The sequence below is a fragment of the Neurospora hispaniola genome, assembly GCF_033458365.1.
Source record: "Neurospora hispaniola strain FGSC 10403 chromosome Unknown B0T23scaffold_10, whole genome shotgun sequence".
Taxonomy (NCBI): Eukaryota; Fungi; Ascomycota; class Sordariomycetes; order Sordariales; family Sordariaceae; genus Neurospora; species Neurospora hispaniola.
In genome coordinates this window covers 312,728-331,427 of record NW_026944415.1, presented here as the reverse complement: position 1 = coordinate 331,427, position 18,700 = coordinate 312,728, and the positions used below count along the sequence as shown (strand labels likewise).

Genomic DNA, 18,700 nt, shown 5'->3' with positions numbered 1-18,700 from the left:
GCGTGGTGGTCCCTGTAAGCATGTCAACAGCCCGAACCGAACCTTCCATCTTTTGAAACATCAGACCAAGCAGTTCTTGGCGCCAAGAATCGGCGATGACTTCGTTCTCTTTGTTTGCAGTGCGCTGGCATTGCCTCGTTACCAAGGATGGTAAAAAGACTTTGGGTCTGTTCACAACTCGAACTGCAGGTGCCACCGGTGGACATCTCTCGACAATGTGCTGGGTGCGCCCATGACAGTAGAGGCGCAGACAAAACCCTAACCTCGATCATCGTTCAACAACATAACAGGATGAATGACACTCACAACTCTCCATCCCTTGATGTCCCCTCCATATCCCCAGACAATCCCTTCATCCTCCACGTGGCTCCCCTCTATCTATCCATCCATCCCATGTTCTGCATCTCATATCTCGGGTCCGAGTCCAACAATGGCCTACCTCCGAGTGGCTCCCCCCTTAGTTCCCCCTTGCTTCCCCCTGGAAATTATCCATGGCTTCGTAACAAAGAAAGATGACCGACCGAACAAACAACAACTACTACTAATCCAGCCATACCACGCGATCCACGCAACGATGGCGCTCAGCCTCTTTCTCTTTCTTTTCCCTCGCCCATCAACGGCGACCTAGGTAGAGTATCAAGATGGAATTTACCGTGCCGTTTTGCGCGCGCGGGTCGGATTGGACTTCTCCAGGTTTTCTAGATAGGTAGTACTAGAGGTAGTATAGTACTAGGTACCTAACTCTTTCATCAAAAACCCTTTGTTGCGTGGCGGTGGAAAAGGGAAGGGGAGTCCGCACGTGGTGAATTACGCGATTAGCCTACCTACCTACAATATCTAAGTATCTATCTATCCTACTTATTCACTTCAATTTTCCATCTGGGTACCTACTTCTAAGTACCCTATGTATGTAGGTAGAGATAGGTAGGTAGGTATGTAAACAAACACTAAAAAAAAAAACTTCATACTTCCGGTTTCTTTTTTTTTTTTTTTTTGGTCTTCATCACTCATCGGACGACTTGCCATAGTTAGAGGTAGGTAGGTTAGGTGGACGGAAGTTCATGTTGTTGTGTTGGACCGTGACGGACTATAATGGACTGCGGCGATGGACGGTGGTGAACAGTGGACGGCACGACAGGGCACAGCATGGCACGGCACGGCAAGTTCCATCATGATGTCTACCAGACCCCAGACGACCCCGACTCGGACTTATACATACATCGTGTCCACTTTCATCTTGAGCCCCCTTAGATCTCCCTTGGAGACCCATTTCCACGTGGCCCACGTGGCATCTGTATATGTAGATGTTGATGCGAATGTGGACGAGCTACTTACCTCTATCCACCTAGCTTCCCGTGCGCCATCTTTCCTCTCTTTCTTCCTCTCTTTCTTTTTTTTTTTTTTCATCTTACTTTCCTCCGTCTTATCTTTCTTTCTATCCAGCCATGCATCCATGCCAAGCCACCAAAAACTTACAGTTTGTTTTTCCCAAAACAAGGGGTCCAGGCTCATTGTTGGTTCAAGTTGCCGGATGCAGGGTAGCAGGGTTGCCATCTCTAGGTCCGACGGCTAGAGTTGCTTAGTTCTTTGTTGCCGACGCAACAAACCTGTCAGGGTATTCAGGGAGGGGGGGGGGTGGTGGCGCAACGGAAGGGAAAGAAGGGTCCAACTCTTTGACTTGACTTACTTGGAGGTAAGTATCTTTGAAGAAGATGGGAGGTTTCAGACTGGGCCGATAGGAAGGAATCACGTCTTCGAGCAATAACGGAAAGGTCTGTGGACAAGAGTACAATGTACGAGCGTAGTGAACATTCACATGCAAATAAACAATGGGCAACTCCAAGCGACAGAGCAAATCCAATCTGGAGAACCGATGTAATAGTGCTGTGATCCCAAGTTCAATTGCTCCAGGCATTGACTACCTCTCTCTACAAGCAGTGATACCATAGTACACTCCAACCGGACATGCCGCCGATATCAGTCCCACATCTCCAGTGAACGACCGTAAACCGCCCGTCCGTCAGTCAGACGCAAAACTCATCCGGCACCGGCTTGCAACGCTCAATATGTAAATGACAACAAAGCATCGCCCCCATAAACTCCTGTAACCCATTCCAAAAGTATGCAATGTGCACCTTTAAACCCGTGGTATCATGTGAACAAACAAGTGAGAGAGAAGAGCGAGAGGGCATGAACCATTATTACCCGCACACCAAACAAAAGAAAAGGTCTGCATTACATCGTTGAACTCTTATAAGGGAAAGGACTGTGCCATGCACCCAAACAGGGTCGATGAGGGCGAGTAGGGTCCGATCGCCAGGACCGGAGTGTAATGGGTATCAAGTATCGTCCTTCGTAACCATATGCCCAAGGTATCCGTACATTCCAAGTCCGGGATAACGAGTTGAGGATCTGTATAAAGGTGCTTCGGTGTCGAATTAAGTAAGGCGAGCCTGTGGAAGCCGAGGTCGGCGATGCAGTGTAACCGACAGTATCTTGGGTGATATTGGACATGGTGATATGGACCGATCCGGTGTCGCATAACATGTGTTGCACACAAGTATGCACCGTGTGACATCAACTATGGATGGCAGAGCCGAGGTGTGATGGCCAGGAAATACAAAATGTACCGGGCTGTTTAGTGCTTGATCTCGCCCGTCTTCTTGGTGGTATGATGAGTATGAGCGACATGTGGGTAATGGACGGTATGATGTTGATAATGGTGATGGTGCTGCAGTTGCGGTTGATGATGGGTGTGTTGGTGTCGATGTTGATGGTGGGCATCGAACCTTACGACGGGGTCGCGCTGTCGGCCTCGAATCTCCTCTTCATCCTCGTTACTAGAGCTCAGTCGTCTGCGATCCTCCTCGTACCATGCGCTCAAGGGCTTGCCGCCAAACATGAGATCATCGTCTTCGATAACGGTGGCTACCATCCATGCGTTGGTGTTGTCAAGCTCTATCTCGTCCACCGTCGGGTCCGGGACGTGCAGATTGGGAACAAGCATGTAGGACTGGCCGACCGGGCCCTGCGGTGAGCCCTGTGGTGAAGACATGTTTTGTGATGTGTGTTGTCGGTAGCAGGTGGATCGTGGTGTTCGTTCAATGGTTGTGGTGGTGGTTGTTGTTGCGATGCTAGCTTGTTCCCTGCTTGAGCGCTTGTTGTAATTTGAGGGTGTTGGTGTTGAGTTTGTGGATGAAGCTAAGGAAGAATCCGGTTTCGAGACCATATATGGCTGTTGTGGTTGTTGTTGTAGGTCAAGGTTGTTGGGTATGTATGGGTGGTGAAAGAGAAACCCAAGACGAAAAAGGGAGGAGGCCAAGTTAATATATCAGACAACGGGTTGCCTGTTCAAGGTATGTGGGTCTCGGTTGTCGGCTTGCCGGGGAGGTGACACACGGACCGGACATCAATCTCTCTTGAGTCAGGTTCTACACTAGGTCTTGTCGCTTCGATTCAATATTTTGGACCACTGTCAGGTGCAAATCGACAGTCGCGATATACCCAGGATTCCAGCAAAAAATGTGTCGCGGGAAAAAGAGAACGAAGCAAGGCGAGGACAAAGCGGGCGATCAGGCCAAATGGTCAGGCTGCTGGGCAAGAAAGATATACCAGAGAAAATAGCCGTTGGTTGCCTGCTGGATATGGGACGGGTCGGTGGCTGGCAAGCTGAGTGCGGAGCGATGTCGTAAGCGTTCAGTCAGGAGTGCCTGGTATAAGTCCGCGCGGGGTACCTGCTTGCTATGTATGTCGAGAGCAGATGACAAGGAGAGCCCGGTCGGGTGTTGTCGCTTGTGTTTTTTTTTGTCGGGTATTCGACTTGGCGATTTTTGTTTTTCAGGATCGGACGGGGGAGTCGTGGGACAACGATCGGATCGGAGTTTTGGTTCTTGTCGCGTGGGCGAAATGTTATATGTACCTTGTGGAATGCGCTATGTATCGATACTGAGGGGTGGAGGGAAAAGATTGGGGTCAACAATGGAGTACTTTTGTAGGTACTTTATATCCCCGTTCGGTTCCGTTCCTTTCAACGGGAGAAAAACAAAAAGAACAGGACGGAGCAGGCAAGAAGCTCGGCGAAGAAGAAAAAGGGTACCTTGCAGTTTTCGATGACGTTGTTGGGAGAAACCAAGCGCTGCCCGTGCGCTTGGCTCCCTCAGGTCTTCCTTGCTGCCCCGACAGCGGGACCCGACGGGATCCCTCCCAGATTCGGTACCTGATTGACCCCCGCCAGCGTGCGCCAGCGGTGTGTTCGGCGACGATTCGGTACCCCCCTGGGACCCGGTTTTAGTGGGCTTCTAGCGCCACCACGACACCCATCCACCCTTGTGTTTTTGCACGGCACCCCGGATTCGCAATCGCACCCGGACCCGGACCTCTTTTCTCGCGTGGAATCTTGTTCGCTCTTGTTCGCTCTCGTTCGCTCTCCAACCATCATCGGACAAAGATCCGACAGGAGCTTCCCTGTTCAGACCTGCCTGCCTTTCTGTTTTGCTTTTTTGCTAGGTAGTCTGCTGCGCCGTGTCCCAATCGCAAAAATTCAGGGTTCACCACGTCTTTGGATTTCTCGTCGATGGTCTTGTGGCACTGACACTGATCGGCGTTTCTTGGCCTGTGGTCCCCTTTTTGCTGCCTTTGCCTCGCAGACAAAAGTCGTCTAGTGTAATCATGTAAAAGGAAACGATTGTGTCGCTCGTCTGACCGCAACTTGAGGAAAAAAAAGGCGAATATATCTTGTGCGGTGGCACAGAGGGCTGAGTTGAGCTGACCACTGCTGACGGAGTATAGTAAGTAGGTGCCCTTGCGATTTGCAAAAGAACGAAGGACCAAAGAGCCGGATCACGGAGGCAAGTTATGTGTGTCTCACGATACTTGTGGTTATCATGTCTTGGTAATCTGCCTGTTGCCTCGATACACTGCAGTCCGTCTCTGAACGATTGAATAATAAAAAAAAAAAAAAAAAAAAAAAAAAAAACAGGAAACTCAACAGAAACATGTGGTCAGGCAGTTGTTTGGATCGTCGCCATCTTGACCTTCCCCTTCTTGCTTGGTGTCGTTTCAGTTTTCTCGGGAGCCGCACAGGCGAGTACATAACCGGTAGGGCTTGGCGGGGCCATCTGGTGACAACACCATGGGCACCACCATCATGATACATCACACCAAGTCTACCTACCTAATTGAGATATATGTTCAGTTTAATGGAGTCCCTGTTTCGACCCAACCGTCCTTCCGTTGTCGGCGGCGACTGTCAAAATGCAAGTTTGGGCATCACAACTCCCGGGCCGAGTGAGTGTCCGTCTGACGCTCCAAGCCAAGCCAAGCCGACTATGCCACGATACGGTTGATATGGCCCAGCATAGTAAGGCTCGCATAAAGGCCAACGCATTTCGCCACTACCATAGACACCGAGGTTGATAAGGCTGAGATGTGTGCAAATCGCTTGACAGATTGGGGCTCTTCGCGCGGCAATATACCATAGGAAGTAGCGTGTAAGCTGACAAAAGTCTCAAAAGAGGTAACGATGGACATGACGGAGCATGACCTTTGCATTCGCGCGTGTAACGTGAGAGACGGCCTGCGCCTTGTGGCCCTCCATCCCAGGCCTCCCTCCTGCAACTGATGATAAGAAGATCGATCACCCGCGACGATTCGATTACCATCAGCAGGACCGCCAATTGGAGAAAAGCGGCCCCGAGATTCCTTCAGGGTCCCGTCGGCTATCTCCCTGTCCGCTGATTAGTTATTGTGCTGATCGGTTGCCACCAACCTTTGTTTTTATGTCGACGAGATGCTGAAGGGTGGCTTCTGAGATTCTCAGTTTTGACCGTTTCTGGATACGCCAGCATTATATGGCAATCATGATAAACTCTGGATTTGATGAAAGGCAATATGCCGCCTCGAAGCAACTCGGCTTAATCCAAGCCAAGAACTGAAATATCGCATCTGCGACTCAAAGCAAAAGTCCAAGCCTCCCGTGCCAACATCAGAACTGAACAGATTGATCAGGCAGAAGTCCTAGCGGAAAAAGACATTCACATGGTCCGTCTCGTGCCCCAGACCTTGTCCACTTGACACCGGTAGTGTAGAGGTCACAGAACACCCCCTTCCCAAAATGCCAGAATGCGGGGGATGACCCACCCCTACTTTTGCTCCTTGAATTTTCCCGTAACGTTCCATCCATCCGTTCCACCAGACGGATCGTCTTCACTTTTGTCAATTTTCCGTCACTCTCTTCAAAAACCAACATCCAACCTCTTTCAGGCATCTTCAATAGTATAATTCCAAATATCAATCCCACCACCGCCAAGTGCACGATCCAAACAATCCGTACGAGCGGTCTTGTTCAAAACTATGTAAATAAGTATGCGATGGGTTCGGTGTCCTGTGTACAATCAATCTCCTCTTCATCCACCATCACCGTGCCACTCTTTCTTTCCCCCTCCCAGCTTTGATAGATCTCCCCGCCTTGGAAAATATCACAAACGAAACGCCCTTGACGACATTATCGCCCTTTTTTCAACGCGGGGAGCTTACAGAGGAATTTCGCACTCTGGATACCTGAGTGAATCTTCATCCCAAATCTGTCCTGATTTCCTCATAAGGGCATCATGCTTACATACCCAATTCATCATTCCCATCTTGACACAGAGGGAGAATCATCAAGGTTGTCGTCGCTGCCGTCGGTGCATGTCGCGAGTACGGCGGCCGATGACCATTATGATGCCTTTCGTTCCGAATATGGACTTCCGGGAGCTTGTCCCGGGCTGGTCCCGGGCGGAGATCCTGGTGACGTCATGAGATCCCCACCCTCACCCTGGCGTGGAATAGGCTCGGCCGAGTTCGGCTCAAAGAAACGAAGAAGTCACTCGAATGACTTCGAGATGGTTCTTGGTTGGTTGATGGTAAAAGTCCACTGGAAATGACTCACGATATTCATGGTGAGTCTCTAGCCTTTGGTCCTTCGACAGTGTCGAAATTAGGTATTGCATGGCCCGGCAAATGCGAACAAGTCAGAGGGTTTTGGAGTTTTTTTTATAGGGTTAACATGAAGGGTTACAGAAATGGCTAACATGAAGATAAGACCACTCGAATGCTCAGAGCTGAAAGAAAGAACAAAACAAAGACAGAGACTTTGGTCCGCTGCTGATGCCATGGTATTACCCTAACATGGCATATATATCTCCTGGCTATTCTTCGGGCTCTTATCACACTACCATTTCTCAGCCTCCTTTTTATCAAAAGCCACGTCCAATGCCTTCGTGTGCTGTCTCGGACCTCAGGTTTCGTTCCTTTTCAGGTTTACCCAGCAGGCATGAAACAAATCCCAGACTCGAATAGTAGACAATCGAGTGATTTTCTTGTGATGCTGGGTACTTTTACAGTAGGTACCCAAGGTACCGTACCCATGATGTTTCTCAGGTGACACTTTTGTAACTGCCGAGCGTAAGCTTTTGGTTGTTGAAGTATACCTCTACCTCAAAAATCCTAGGTAAATCTGGCTTCCGGTTACATTTGCACAATGGGAACATGAACCAGGGGCAAAGGAGGCGACAGTGGCTGGTTACTTGGTTGATTGAGCGGAAACGACATCTCCGCATTCTAGACTGTTGAGACATCAGCCGCCTCCAGGAATTGTTCCATCCCGCGGGAACCAATTCTGTTCGTTCCTTAAGAGTTGCCCGCAAAGGCAAAAAAAAAAAAAAAAAAAAAACCCCATATAACACGCAATCACAAGGCTCTACGTATATTCAAGTGCCAATATGGAGTGTCGTGGTGCTAGGTGAAGAAGAAATAGACAAGACTGGACTCATCGCCTGATATCAGCCAACCACCTCACCTTCCATCGTGCCTCCATCCGCCATTCTTCCATTCCTCCACTCCTTCCCAACGCCTTACCTTTCCCAGCCCTCTTTTTCCGGCATCTTCCTTTTATGCCTCTGCCATTCCCAAACCCACCATTTGTGCTCCTCCGTAAAACACCACCGCACCCAAGAATCAAAATGCGCCTCACAGCAACTTGCCTGCCGCCCTCCCCGCCCTCCTCTTCCTCTCCTTAGCCCTACCTCTAGCCCTCGCAGCAACCCCCCTCTCCCAAACCACCACCCTCTCAATTCCACAAAGCTACCGCCAAGTCCTCCTCACCACAGCATCATATGGAACACCAAGTGCGCCATCAAATACAAGCGCAGACGCCCGTCAGAAGCGGATCAAGCATTGTTCTGTTCAGTGTCGCAGCTAAGACTAATTCGAGGCCGGAGCAGGAGTGGTGGATCAGGGATGACAGAGGGGATGGGAATGGGAATAGAAGTACGAAGGTGCAGTTGGCTGATATGGATACCGGGTTTTGCTTGGATGGTGGGGGTGGTGAGTTTCTGTTGTTGTTATTGTTTTGTCTTGTGGTCTGGTACTGTGGATGTGTACGAGGTACTGGTTGGTATGGTAGAGAGGAAGGGGGAAGATGGAAGGAGGAAGGGGTAGTAATTGGGCAAGAATTGAGGGAAGAGAAAAAAAAAAAAAAAAAAAAAAAAAAAAAAAAAAAAAAAAGGAAAGAACGAAAGAAAAACAACGAGTTGGGGGGAGGGGGGTGGGGGGAAAGGAAAAGGAAATGGAAGAGGGATGGCGATAAGGAGTGTATAGCTGGTGCAATGCAGGTGACAAATCTGGAAAAGGGCCAACAATGGGGCCGTGACAAACGGATTTCATATTGTAGGGCAGCGGGAGATCCATCTACATTTACATAACTCAGAAACCCAACAGGAAGATCCAACAACTCCCCCCCCCCCCCCCTCACCTGCTCACCATCCAAACCTGCGCCTACAACAACACTAAAGCCTCCTCACAAAAGTGGCTGTACCAACAGCCAGAACGGTATCTGGTTCTAGACCAAGCCTCTAGTGGCACAAGTAACTCACCTTCCCATATCTCTCTACCCACTCCAGTTAGACGTGTGTGAAAATGCGGCTACAAATAGACTGGCACGCACAAAAACAAAACAAAACAGAACTCTACGTCGACCTATACACCGGATCGGTAAGTAAGGGATGACACGAAAATTGTGCTGTGGCAGTGCATCACCGGGGACAAGAATCATCAGTGGAAGGCGGTAATTTGACCACTGTGCCACCTCTTAGAATACGTGCGCTTGGGACATAGCGCTCGCTGTGCTTGAGACATGGGTGACTAAAGACTGGAAATATAGGTACCTACCTGTGCAGGTTCTCTTTGCTAAGAGGCGCTGTTGTGGAAATATATAGGGCCATTGTAAGTGTGCTGATTACAAAGAGTGATGGTGATGGTGATGGTGGTGGTGGTGGTGGTGGTGGAGAAAAAAGTGTAAAGAAAAGTTGAGTAGTGTAGTGTGGTGTATACAGTGTTGAAGCCATCACCAGCTCTTGGCATTCCTTGGCACATGTGGATACCTCTATGATCCACACATGGCTATCTTGTACCTCCTTCTTTGGCTAATTCTCTCTCTCTCTTTAATTAGATTGATACATCCACTAGCACTTCGTCCTTCATCCATAATTACCTCTTTCAATTGATTTGACAGATAGCTACCAATGTTATGAGTGTTTCAATGTGTCTCCGAGGTGGGCAGCATCAGGCTGTCAAAGCTGAATCTGCACAACTGCAAGCCACCCGTGTGTGGGGCAAATCACGTTTAACAGCCTATGGCGAGGAGACATGTCACTGCCCGTGCAGGTTAGTGTAGATCCAATGCAAGGACATTGATCTCGAACACCTAACAGAAGGTATGTAATGTCTTTTAGGTTCAAATGCGGCGTGAATGATGTGCAATGAGCGAGGGAACAAGTGGATTTTGATGAATGAGGCTGAAAGACGCCATCCTCCCTTTGGTCCACCTGCATATGTCGCTTGTAGGTAGATAAACATCTCCTTGTGATTGGACTGTATTCGGGCTCTTGGGAGGACTCAACTTTCACAGCACTCCACCTCACATCTGAGTCCTATTTAGCGGGAACCCCCACGCTGGTTGAGGGAGTAAACAAGTGTTTAACTCGCAGCTCACCACTTGTTGTACACCTGTCGCCTTCTCGAAGCACCAAAAGAAGTCTCAACCATGAAGTGGCTCAACAAGGCAGGTACTTCTGTCTTGATTGCGGCCAGGTTCTGGGTCACGCTCCCATACCAGCATATGTTTATCTATTGTACTCTTCGGCCTGCCCAAGAGATCCAGGCTGTTGCCAACCTGGATATAGAAGTACCGGCAAATCGAACGACACTACTGAAGGCCGTCAAGACTTGGAAGACAGGGAAATGGGACGAACTGGGTCGTATAATAGTCGGGGTAAGACTTGTTGGCAACACCACTCAGCCATGACGTTATCGTGTTAATAACGGACATGTAGGCATTTGCCTTGACGGCCATTGTCACTGCATCCCTTTCTTGGGGAAGCATCCAGACTTCACACTGGACCGGCCCAGCTCTGTGGTACGCGTCGCTGGCGCTGTGCATCCTGGGATTCGGTGTCGCGTCGCAACAGCAACTATTACTCCTGTTGCTCGACGAGGAAAAGGCTTTGGACGTGGATAGTCCCGACGCAGACTCGGCAAAGAAGGTCATACTACGACATCTGAATCAGATCCTGGCGCTAAAGAGGTTGACCCAGCAGCATCTTCCTAGTAGGACAGATGTTGAAGCACAAGCTGGCGCATCAGCACAGGGGAGTCAACCAAGCAGCAGCAGCAGCAGCAGCAAAGCAGGTGCTGTAGTACCCGCGGTGGTCGGAACGGCGACAGCTGCTGGGCAATCCTCGCCGCCGTCGCCGCAATGGGTGTTGAGCGCACGAAGAATGTTTTTCTGGCAATGCTCCATCATGGTCATGTCGTGGTCAACCGGCCTTTACCTGATCGGGCTGTCGATTGTCGTGTGCACACCGATTTTGGAGAGGAGGCCGTGGGATTCCGAGTCGTATGTGGCGGTTCCGTACATAATCTCCCTGGGGCTGGCGGCGTTTATGGTGACCTTCATTTCGTACGAGGCATATGACTATGTCCCTGTGCCGGAGGACGCCGACCGAACTTTTGTGCAACAAGTGAGGCGGCGAGTTAAAGATCTTGCAGAGGGGAGAGATCCTTTTCAGCCCAGGGAGAATCGCTAGTAACGAAGCTGGGAACTGGTTGGATACGATGACCGAGTAATGGTCAGGGAACTGTCAAATAAGAAGATACTTGAGAGAAAGTTGGAAACCAGCAGCAGAAATGGAAGATGTGTGTGGGTCGGGTGTGCTTGAAGTCGGTAGATGGAAGTAGAAGACAGTGTCTCCACTCTGCTCTCGCTTGATAAGTGGGGCGGTCCAGGCGGGAAGGGACCTCGCTCGGAACGGGGACTGGGTCACCCTACCATTTGACCCACCATTCAGCTGTCTGGGCGGGGAAGAGCACTGAAGCTCTCGCATCGTCGTCCTCTTGTTTCCACCAGACAACTTTCACTGCAAAAAGAGGAAGAATATCAACACCGGATTGTCCACGGCAAAAATCGCGACGTGGTCAGAATGACAGCATCTCATTTCTCCCTCCTGTCCCGAACTTGCGAACCGACGAAATCCTAGGCGCCAACCCGATACTCGTCAGGAGCTGATATGAACAGACATTGATGTTGCGAATCAACTCCCTTGGGCAGATCCCGGATACTTTATGGGCTGAAAGGTTTCCTGGATGCGGCTTTGGCGGCAACAGGCAGCGAAGCAAAACGGATGGAATAGGTTGCCGAACTTCTCTACCGCCAACCACAGTAAGCAAGACGACAGCGGCACAAGATTGGCAAAGATAAAGATACTTATCTGACCGGCGCAATCTTCCCGGGAATCTAGCCGTCCTACAATCCCTGGACCGTTTCTAGCTTTGTGGTGGACGCCGTCGGGTGGCACAGCACACTGCCTGGTTGCACAAGCTGGCTTACGGGACAAAGGTACGTACCTCCGCTTCCTTTCCCGCTCTCAACAGCCGATAGGTTCTCAACAAACAAGGGATGCTCATCACCCAGCCAGGCTCCCGGGTCGCGACCATTTCAGAAGACTAACTGGACCTCACAGCTACCGTTGCCTTATCCGATCTGCCTTGGACGAGGCACATGTTGGCTGTTGTCCATGTTGACGGCCCATTATCCCAATTTAGATATTTGTCAATTCTCAACTGGAAGAAGATGCCTTCAACCTGCCACCAGCGATTAGAGATTGCACGGAGCCATGGTCGATATAAGAGTGTATGAACATGCTGTGTTCCCTTCCCTCTCCAGACTTTATCTCGTCGTACATAAACACAAAGACTCTGCCTTTTTCTGTCCATTCGCCGCAACACCACAAACCATATTGACAGGTCTTGCTCTCCAACAATCACCAACATGACCACAGACGCCTTTCAAGAGGATACCAACCCGGAATCAACACCCGCGTCTCCAACTCCAGACGATATCATTGCAGCATTTCTCGCAAGGCAAGACGACATAGTCATGTACGGGCAGTGTCAGGAAGACTACCCCGTGCCCGAGCATAGTTTCTCAAGTCCCTCTCTGGATGAAAGTCCCCATGGCCAGCTGGAGTACCTCTTCACCCCCAGCAACACATTCGCCAATGCCCTCCTGAGTCCGCCTTCAATGTCTTTGACAGGGTTCCAACGAGACTTCCAGCTCCCATCTCCTCCGCAATCCCGTTCCGCGAGTCCATCAGGGAGCAAAGTGACTGCGCCTCGTCATCGCCGCACATCCTCCTACCCAAGAAAGACAGGCAGAAACGGCGGAACTCATGTAAGGAGACACACCACATTGAGTACGAGTTCAAAGGGGCACATGGCGCATACTCCCATGGTCCCACGCAAAGCGGAGGATTGGGAGCCTTGGAAAAACGTCATCCACCAACTGTACATTGTGCAAAACCACATCCTCAAGGATATCATTGTCATCATGGAAAATACCTACCATTTCAAAGCAACGTAAGTAGTCCTTGTTCCTGGGATTGACTGTTCAGTAAGGACTGACAAAGCCGGGCTGCACACAGACCAAAGATGTACAAAAACCAGTTTGCCAGATGGAACTTCTTCAAGTATGCCATCAAACGACGATCACGCTCGGGAACAGACACGTGCTCTGGCTCGGATGCTTCTGAAAGCACAGAGCAACCTTGGATGATCGATCAAAACCACAAGCCTGAAGACAGGCAAGCCGACACTCCTATCTTTCGCAACGATTGTGATGGTCCCCTTGACGCATACCCGTCTCACTACCTTGATGATAGTCCCTCTGAGCCACCTTATTGCTTTCCGTCTTCACAGGAGGAGCTGGTCCCGTTCTGTCTTGATTCACAGATCTCCTCGTTCGCCCAACACATCATCATGAACGACCTCGAAGGCAAGGACTTGGCAACGAGATGGAGCAGGGGTGATTTTGGTCCTGACTTTGCTCAGCGCTTACAGGGTCTATACCACAAGGCCACGGCCATGTCAGACTCGGGTCAATCCTCGGAAAAGGTTTCAAAAGCAATCCAACGTGTCTACTGTGGATGGATGAGCGACTACTACGAGTCTACACAACAGTGGTCGGAAGTGTTCGAGTGGAAGAAGAAGGGATTGTCCATGACGTCGAACCAGCAGTATGTGGCCTGCTCGATGCGTCTGGAGGAGATGATGCGCGATCATGGGTCACCGGAAGAGGCAGAAGATTTGAGAAGGGCAAGGATGGATATCGGGTGGTTGCTGAGCGGCGTGTTGCCGAGTTTGTTTGAGTGTCTTTCTGCGAGATGAAGGAGGTTGTGAGGTCTATGATTTGCGTGAATAGACAATATCGTCGCAACTTGTGAAGAAACAATTCACCACAAGTTTTAATCCAGTTCGCATTGCAGTAGAATTTACAGTGCATATCTCAGATCATGGAAGTGACCAAGTCCCAGGATCAGTGTGCTGTGACCTACCCCATCCCTACCACCCACTCTGTACACCGGCAGCGGTTTTGGTGATCTTTTTTTTTTTTTTTTTTTTTTTTTTTTCCCTTCCTTTTCTCTCTTGCCCTTTGTTCTTCCTTTTTCTTTTCTTCCACATTGTCTTTCCACTTGATCAAACTCAACCGCGCCACCGTCTTACTTCAGCGACATCACTCCTCCTCTTAATATCCCCAACCCATGCTATCAATTCGCTCTATGTCACCCACCACGTCAAGTACAACCCTTCCCGCGCCCGTTGCGGAAAAAAAAAAAAAAAAAAAAACCCCGCGAGGGCTTCTAGACTACCTTATTTTAGGTATCATAACCGGACAATGTCAGCTTGATATCCAACGCCCCAAACCCTAGGTACGGTCTATCTCTCCCCATCCCCGTAGAGGTATTTTCACCACATGCACAATTCTCAGCCACTTCCACCCCGTCCTCCTCCACCATCAGCGTACTCTTCCCCTCCCCGACATCCTCCGGTACATCCTCGATCTCCTCCTCCTCCTCCTCCTCCTCCTCCCTACCATCGCGATCCTCCCACCTCCTCCCCGTCAACCACTCCCAGATCCTCTTGGCCTCCTCATGACCTTGACCCTCCATCATCTCCACCCTCCTCCTCGCCGCCTGTATCACCGTCATGCCTCTATACAACGCCGACCCCACCACCACATCCGCCCCTGCCTCAACCAACACCTGCACCGTCTCCAACCTCCGCCACCAAATCGCACAATGCAGCGGCGTGCCCTTTTTCTTAGGGTCAAGATAATTCAAGTACCACTGAACGCCCCCCTTTTTCTTTTCCTTGTCTCCCCCTTTTATTTTTTGTGCAGTAGCTGCATCAATGAGCAATCGAACCCGCTGAGCGCAGGCCTGGTCTTTGCTAGGAACATTCCTCCACCTACAACTAGCCTCGATGGCGCTATGGAGCATGTTGGGCTCTAGGTCCGCGCCGTGAGCCAAAAGGGTGCGAATGGCGTCGGCGCCTGCTTGGCCTTCGGCGACGATGGCGGTGGTGAGTGCCGAGGGAGCGCGGCGAGTTCGGCCTCTCAGGGGGATGGAGAGGAGGTTGGGGTCTGCGTTGCCGTGGGTGAGAAGGAGGTTCATGAGAGGTGGATTCTTGATGGACATCCTGGTTGGTGTGGGGAGTGTTCCGTCAATTGTTAGCTTCTTCTTTTTTTTTTCTTTTTTCTTAAGTGAAAGTGATAGGGTAAGTAGGTACGTGGGTAGGTACCTGGAAACGAGAGACAATGTGGTATATGACGATGGGACACGAGGTTGAGTTACAATGGGCAAAGGTAAGGCAAGTAGATACATACCTAAGCGCCGTCCCCTCCTCAAACTCAGTGGTGTTAACATCCCACCCATTCTTGATAAAGACCTCGAATGTAGTTGGGTCGCCGCGGATGATAGCTGCTTGAAAAGTCCTCCGATTGACCCTGGCTCCTTTAGAGAGCAAGAGGTCTGCTACGGCAAGATGCTCTCCCTGCACAGCTTCTGTGAGACCGTCTTGTAGCTGGGCTGTTGATACTTGTGGAGTCTCGTGATTGAGGATCCTGGTGACGGTTTCGAGATTGCCGCTTCGGCAGGCGGAGAGAAAGTCGGGATGGTACAAGTGCGCGGTGATGGTCATAATTGCGGTTGAAATAATGGTGTTGAACAGTGGAGGATGGAGAACGTGATTGTGGGAAGTACTCTAGAGATTGTTTGGTGATGTTATACCGCACAAGTGATCGAAGCCCAGATATGGATGACACCGAACGGGCATAAGCTTGAGACCTCTCAGCTCGTTGCGATGCTGGAGATGAAGGGCAGGTGAGCGGGGAATGAACAAATACGGGAAGATCTACTTCGTAAACCACTTAACATATAGGAACACTGTGTAGATATGTTCTGTTTTACGGATCGACCTGCGTGCCGTTCAGTCGTTCTCGTGCTTTGTGGGGGCCAAAATCACCAACGCCAAGGGCCGTCATGGTTCCCCGTGACTTCCAACCATCTTACGACCGTCGTCGGTGAAACCAGAAGAACAGAGTTCGAGGTCCGGTCTCTTTCCTGGTGTCCACCTCAAACGTCCCGAGCTCCTAGCACTCATCACTTTGGTGAAAAGGAATACACCAAGCAGCCAGCTTGTCGGTAGCCACCCACACCCCCGTTGTTGCCTATATCGATCAAACGTCAGCAAACGACTTGCTCATAGAGGGCGCTGGACCTCAACCACCAAATGGAGTGGCTGGAAAAGAGAAGACTTACAATTCTTCCAATCGTTGTAAAGTAACTCATAACACCCATCCTTCCCGTCCACACCCCCCGCGCCCAACGGCCTCCTCGGCTCCTGCTCTGCCTCCCCACCCGCCAACACACACCCATCCTTCCACTCGACGCGCATCTTCAACTTCATTCCCGTCCGTCCCCACATGTGCACATCCTCCCACGCTTTACTATCCTTGCTCATCTTCTCCGGCAACTTCAGTTCGCTGCCGCACGCCACCTTGGCAGCCTGCTTGACTGACCCCTCGTGCACGTCAAAGTGCTTCGGCCACTGTGACTCGAGGTAGCATTGCTGCTCCTGGAGGGCCAGGGGCGTACCGCCGCTGTCGGAAGAAGAACCAGGAGGGATGATGTGGTACGAATAAGTGCCACAGGTAACGTCCAGAGAACCGGAGAGGGCCATGACGTTTTGTTCGCCGCCTGTGTGACCGCAGGGAGAGTCGGCGATGGCGCGGTAGGCTTCAGCGCAGCTCATGGGACAGTCGGATTGTGCGGAAGAAGGGGAAGGTCGCCATTGCAGGGAGACGCGGTAGTCTTTGTAAGTGTCTGGGGTTGTGGGTGGTGATCGTTTGTTGGAGATGGAGTAGGAGGGCTTGACTTGTTTCAGCACGGGAATCTTGTTGCCCTTTGTATCGACAATCCAAGAGCGGGAAGAGGCAGGCTGGCGGTCGACTTCGGAACAGAAGTGGCTGACGACATTGTACTCGGAGCCGTCAAAGATGTTCCAGGGCAGGATGCCTGGCTGGTCCATCTGGCATTCGGGATGGGCGGTGGCGGTTGGGACCACAGGTCCTCCTCCTGCGGGTCCTGGCCAGGCAATGGTGGTGACGGTCTGAATCGAGGTCGTCTGAGTGGCGCAGCTTCCACAACTGGTTTTGCAAGCAAAGAACTGGGCACCAACTTCGGTGCAGGTTGCTTGACAAGCCGTTGCGGTGCCGGTGCACGATGTGGCTGTTGTAGTAGGGATCTGCTTGGTATTATCTAGGATGTCCTTGGGAATAATGTTCCTTCCGCTCAGGGGAACGTTATCGATGAGATTGTGGACGCCCAAGGCAAAGACGAGGACAATGATGTCGTCGAAGACTCCCGGTGGCATCTCCAGTAACGGGACATAGTCCTTTGCAATGTCAATCGCCCGTTGGGCTGCAGCCGTCAGAGGGGCTCGCAGCTTGGAGAGGAGGTCCGGGGTGGCGACTCGGATGAGAGTTAGATCGTGCAGAGGTCCACCGGGAGTGGCCATCTCGACGGCTCCCCGAACACCACACACTACGGCGCCATATTTGGTGTCTCGCTTTGATCCCTGCTCTGCGTCAAAGTCGCTGCCTTCTTTGCAGTCTGTTGTTCGGCGCATGATCTCAGACAGGCGGCTAGCCAGGGATGCGTCTAGGGTGATGATGGTGTCTCCAGCAACCGCGTCTTTCTCATTGCCTGTAACGGCGGTGGCGCTGGGGGTGACAAGCCTGAAGGATGGAGTTAGCATGTGGGAGACTATGAAGGTAGTTGGGTACGAGGCCAACATACCCGGTGACTGTGGTCGGATCTGGGGCCATGGTCACCGTCACCACAGCGGTCCCAGCCGCGGATACGGTCAGTGGCACACCATTAGTGATGGCGGTAACCTGAGTAGCCTGGGCTGCAGGAAGAAACTGGGATAAGGGGACTTGGTGCTGCTGACTTAACCTTTCTTGGGCGATGAAAACAGAAGCAATTCCTACAAACAAGCCACCAAGAAGCAAGACAAAGCGCGAAACGATGCGTGAGAAGTCTCGGCGACTGACGCTGCTGTCGACTTCCAAGTCGGCCTCGCGGAGGATTCCCCGTACATATTGGAAGCAAAGGTTGTCGACAGTTGGACAGTCCTTCAGAGCGTCGTTGATCTTTTTCTTGACATCTGGGGAGACGGCAACCAGAAATCCACGTTCATGGTCATTATCCTTGGCGGAAAGCCAGACTGTGTTTGAGGGCAGGGTTGAGGGAGGGTTCCGCTGTGTGATGAGTGTCAGTGGTAGTTCCGAATGTCTGTGTGAAAAGAGGACTTGGAGGATCCGGGTCTGGTGGCTTACAAGGGGTGTGTACTGGTCAAGAGCTCCAAGGTCGAGCACTTGGTTTGCTGTTGCCAGAGTCAAGAGGGAAAGAAGGCCCAATCCACGCTCGAAGGCGTGTCTAGCAAGCCATCGCATCTTGAGTTCGAAAACTGGGGTGGAGGAGACGATGTTATAAGGTGTCAAGCTGCAATGTTGCTGAACTGCGGTATTGGGACGGTATTGTTTGGCTGCTTGAGACTTTATTGAAGATGGACACAGCCATCTTATACATGTTCAGACTGTCGTCTGATGACATACTTGGTGATGTCTCTCTTCACTGTGCCTCTCACAAGCTCAGTAAAGCTGAGATGAAGCTGAGCTGGGTGGCATTGGTGGCATGCCCCTTCACACCTTGCCGGCGACACGCCTACATCATCACGAGATGTCAGGCGAAGTGTCATGTTGAAC

At 51.1% G+C, this 18,700-nt stretch overlaps 5 protein-coding genes across 5 annotated transcripts; 2 read left to right on the top strand and 3 right to left on the bottom strand.

The window, feature by feature from the left end:
- Positions 1 to 2,638: 2,638 nt before the first annotated feature.
- On the bottom strand, positions 2,639 to 3,229 carry B0T23DRAFT_408329 (uncharacterized protein; the record flags this gene model as incomplete). Its single annotated transcript, XM_062839284.1, has 2 exons — positions 2,639 to 2,662; positions 2,705 to 3,229. The coding sequence occupies 2 exons, from the start codon at positions 3,227 to 3,229 to the stop codon at positions 2,639 to 2,641; spliced, it is 549 nt and encodes a 182-aa protein (XP_062688137.1).
- Positions 3,230 to 9,847: 6,618 nt separating this feature from the next.
- B0T23DRAFT_389931 (uncharacterized protein) lies at positions 9,848 to 11,412 on the top strand. The gene is made up of 2 exons (XM_062837847.1): positions 9,848 to 10,309; positions 10,371 to 11,412. Exons 1-2 carry the CDS (start codon positions 10,082 to 10,084, stop codon positions 11,121 to 11,123), a joined length of 981 nt encoding a protein of 326 aa, XP_062688136.1. The 5' UTR covers positions 9,848 to 10,081; the 3' UTR covers positions 11,124 to 11,412.
- Positions 11,413 to 12,364: 952 nt separating this feature from the next.
- On the top strand, positions 12,365 to 13,758 carry B0T23DRAFT_408327 (Clr5 domain-containing protein; the record flags this gene model as incomplete). The annotated part of the gene is made up of 2 exons (XM_062839283.1): positions 12,365 to 12,951; positions 13,017 to 13,758. The coding sequence occupies 2 exons, from the start codon at positions 12,365 to 12,367 to the stop codon at positions 13,756 to 13,758; spliced, it is 1,329 nt and encodes a 442-aa protein (XP_062688135.1).
- A 244-nt stretch (positions 13,759 to 14,002) lies between these two features.
- B0T23DRAFT_43730 (ankyrin repeat-containing domain protein) lies at positions 14,003 to 15,800 on the bottom strand. Its single transcript, XM_062840619.1, has 2 exons — positions 15,257 to 15,800; positions 14,003 to 15,069 (listed from the first exon to the last, which is right to left on the bottom strand). The coding sequence occupies exons 1-2, from the start codon at positions 15,568 to 15,570 to the stop codon at positions 14,247 to 14,249; spliced, it is 1,137 nt and encodes a 378-aa protein (XP_062688134.1). The 5' UTR covers positions 15,571 to 15,800; the 3' UTR covers positions 14,003 to 14,246.
- B0T23DRAFT_43756 (uncharacterized protein) lies at positions 15,638 to 18,587 on the bottom strand. Its single transcript, XM_062840630.1, has 4 exons — positions 18,272 to 18,587; positions 17,730 to 18,193; positions 16,191 to 17,668; positions 15,638 to 16,099 (listed from the first exon to the last, which is right to left on the bottom strand). Exons 1-4 carry the CDS (start codon positions 18,386 to 18,388, stop codon positions 16,032 to 16,034), a joined length of 2,127 nt encoding a protein of 708 aa, XP_062688133.1. The 5' UTR covers positions 18,389 to 18,587; the 3' UTR covers positions 15,638 to 16,031.
- Between the last annotated feature and the right edge of the window lie 113 nt (positions 18,588 to 18,700).

What these genes read in the sequence shown, in the direction of transcription:
- B0T23DRAFT_43730 (XM_062840619.1), bottom strand. Translation starts at nt 15,570, where the DNA reads ATGACCATCACCGCGCACTTGTACCATCCCGACTTTCTCTCCGCCTGC. An exon ending in GAGGAGGGGACGGCGCTTAG is followed by an intron (nt 15,070 to 15,256) that starts GTATGTATCTAC and finishes CACACCAACCAG; the next exon opens with GATGTCCATCAAGAATCCAC.
- B0T23DRAFT_43756 (XM_062840630.1), bottom strand. Translation starts at nt 18,388, where the DNA reads ATGCGATGGCTTGCTAGACACGCCTTCGAGCGTGGATTGGGCCTTCTT. An exon ending in TTGACCAGTACACACCCCTT is followed by an intron (nt 18,194 to 18,271) that starts GTAAGCCACCAG and finishes CTCATCACACAG; the next exon opens with CGGAACCCTCCCTCAACCCT. An exon ending in TTACAACGATTGGAAGAATT is followed by an intron (nt 16,100 to 16,190) that starts GTAAGTCTTCTC and finishes TGATCGATATAG; the next exon opens with GCAACAACGGGGGTGTGGGT.
- B0T23DRAFT_389931 (XM_062837847.1), top strand. Translation starts at nt 10,082, where the DNA reads ATGAAGTGGCTCAACAAGGCAGGTACTTCTGTCTTGATTGCGGCCAGG. An exon ending in TGGGTCGTATAATAGTCGGG is followed by an intron (nt 10,310 to 10,370) that starts GTAAGACTTGTT and finishes ACGGACATGTAG; the next exon opens with GCATTTGCCTTGACGGCCAT.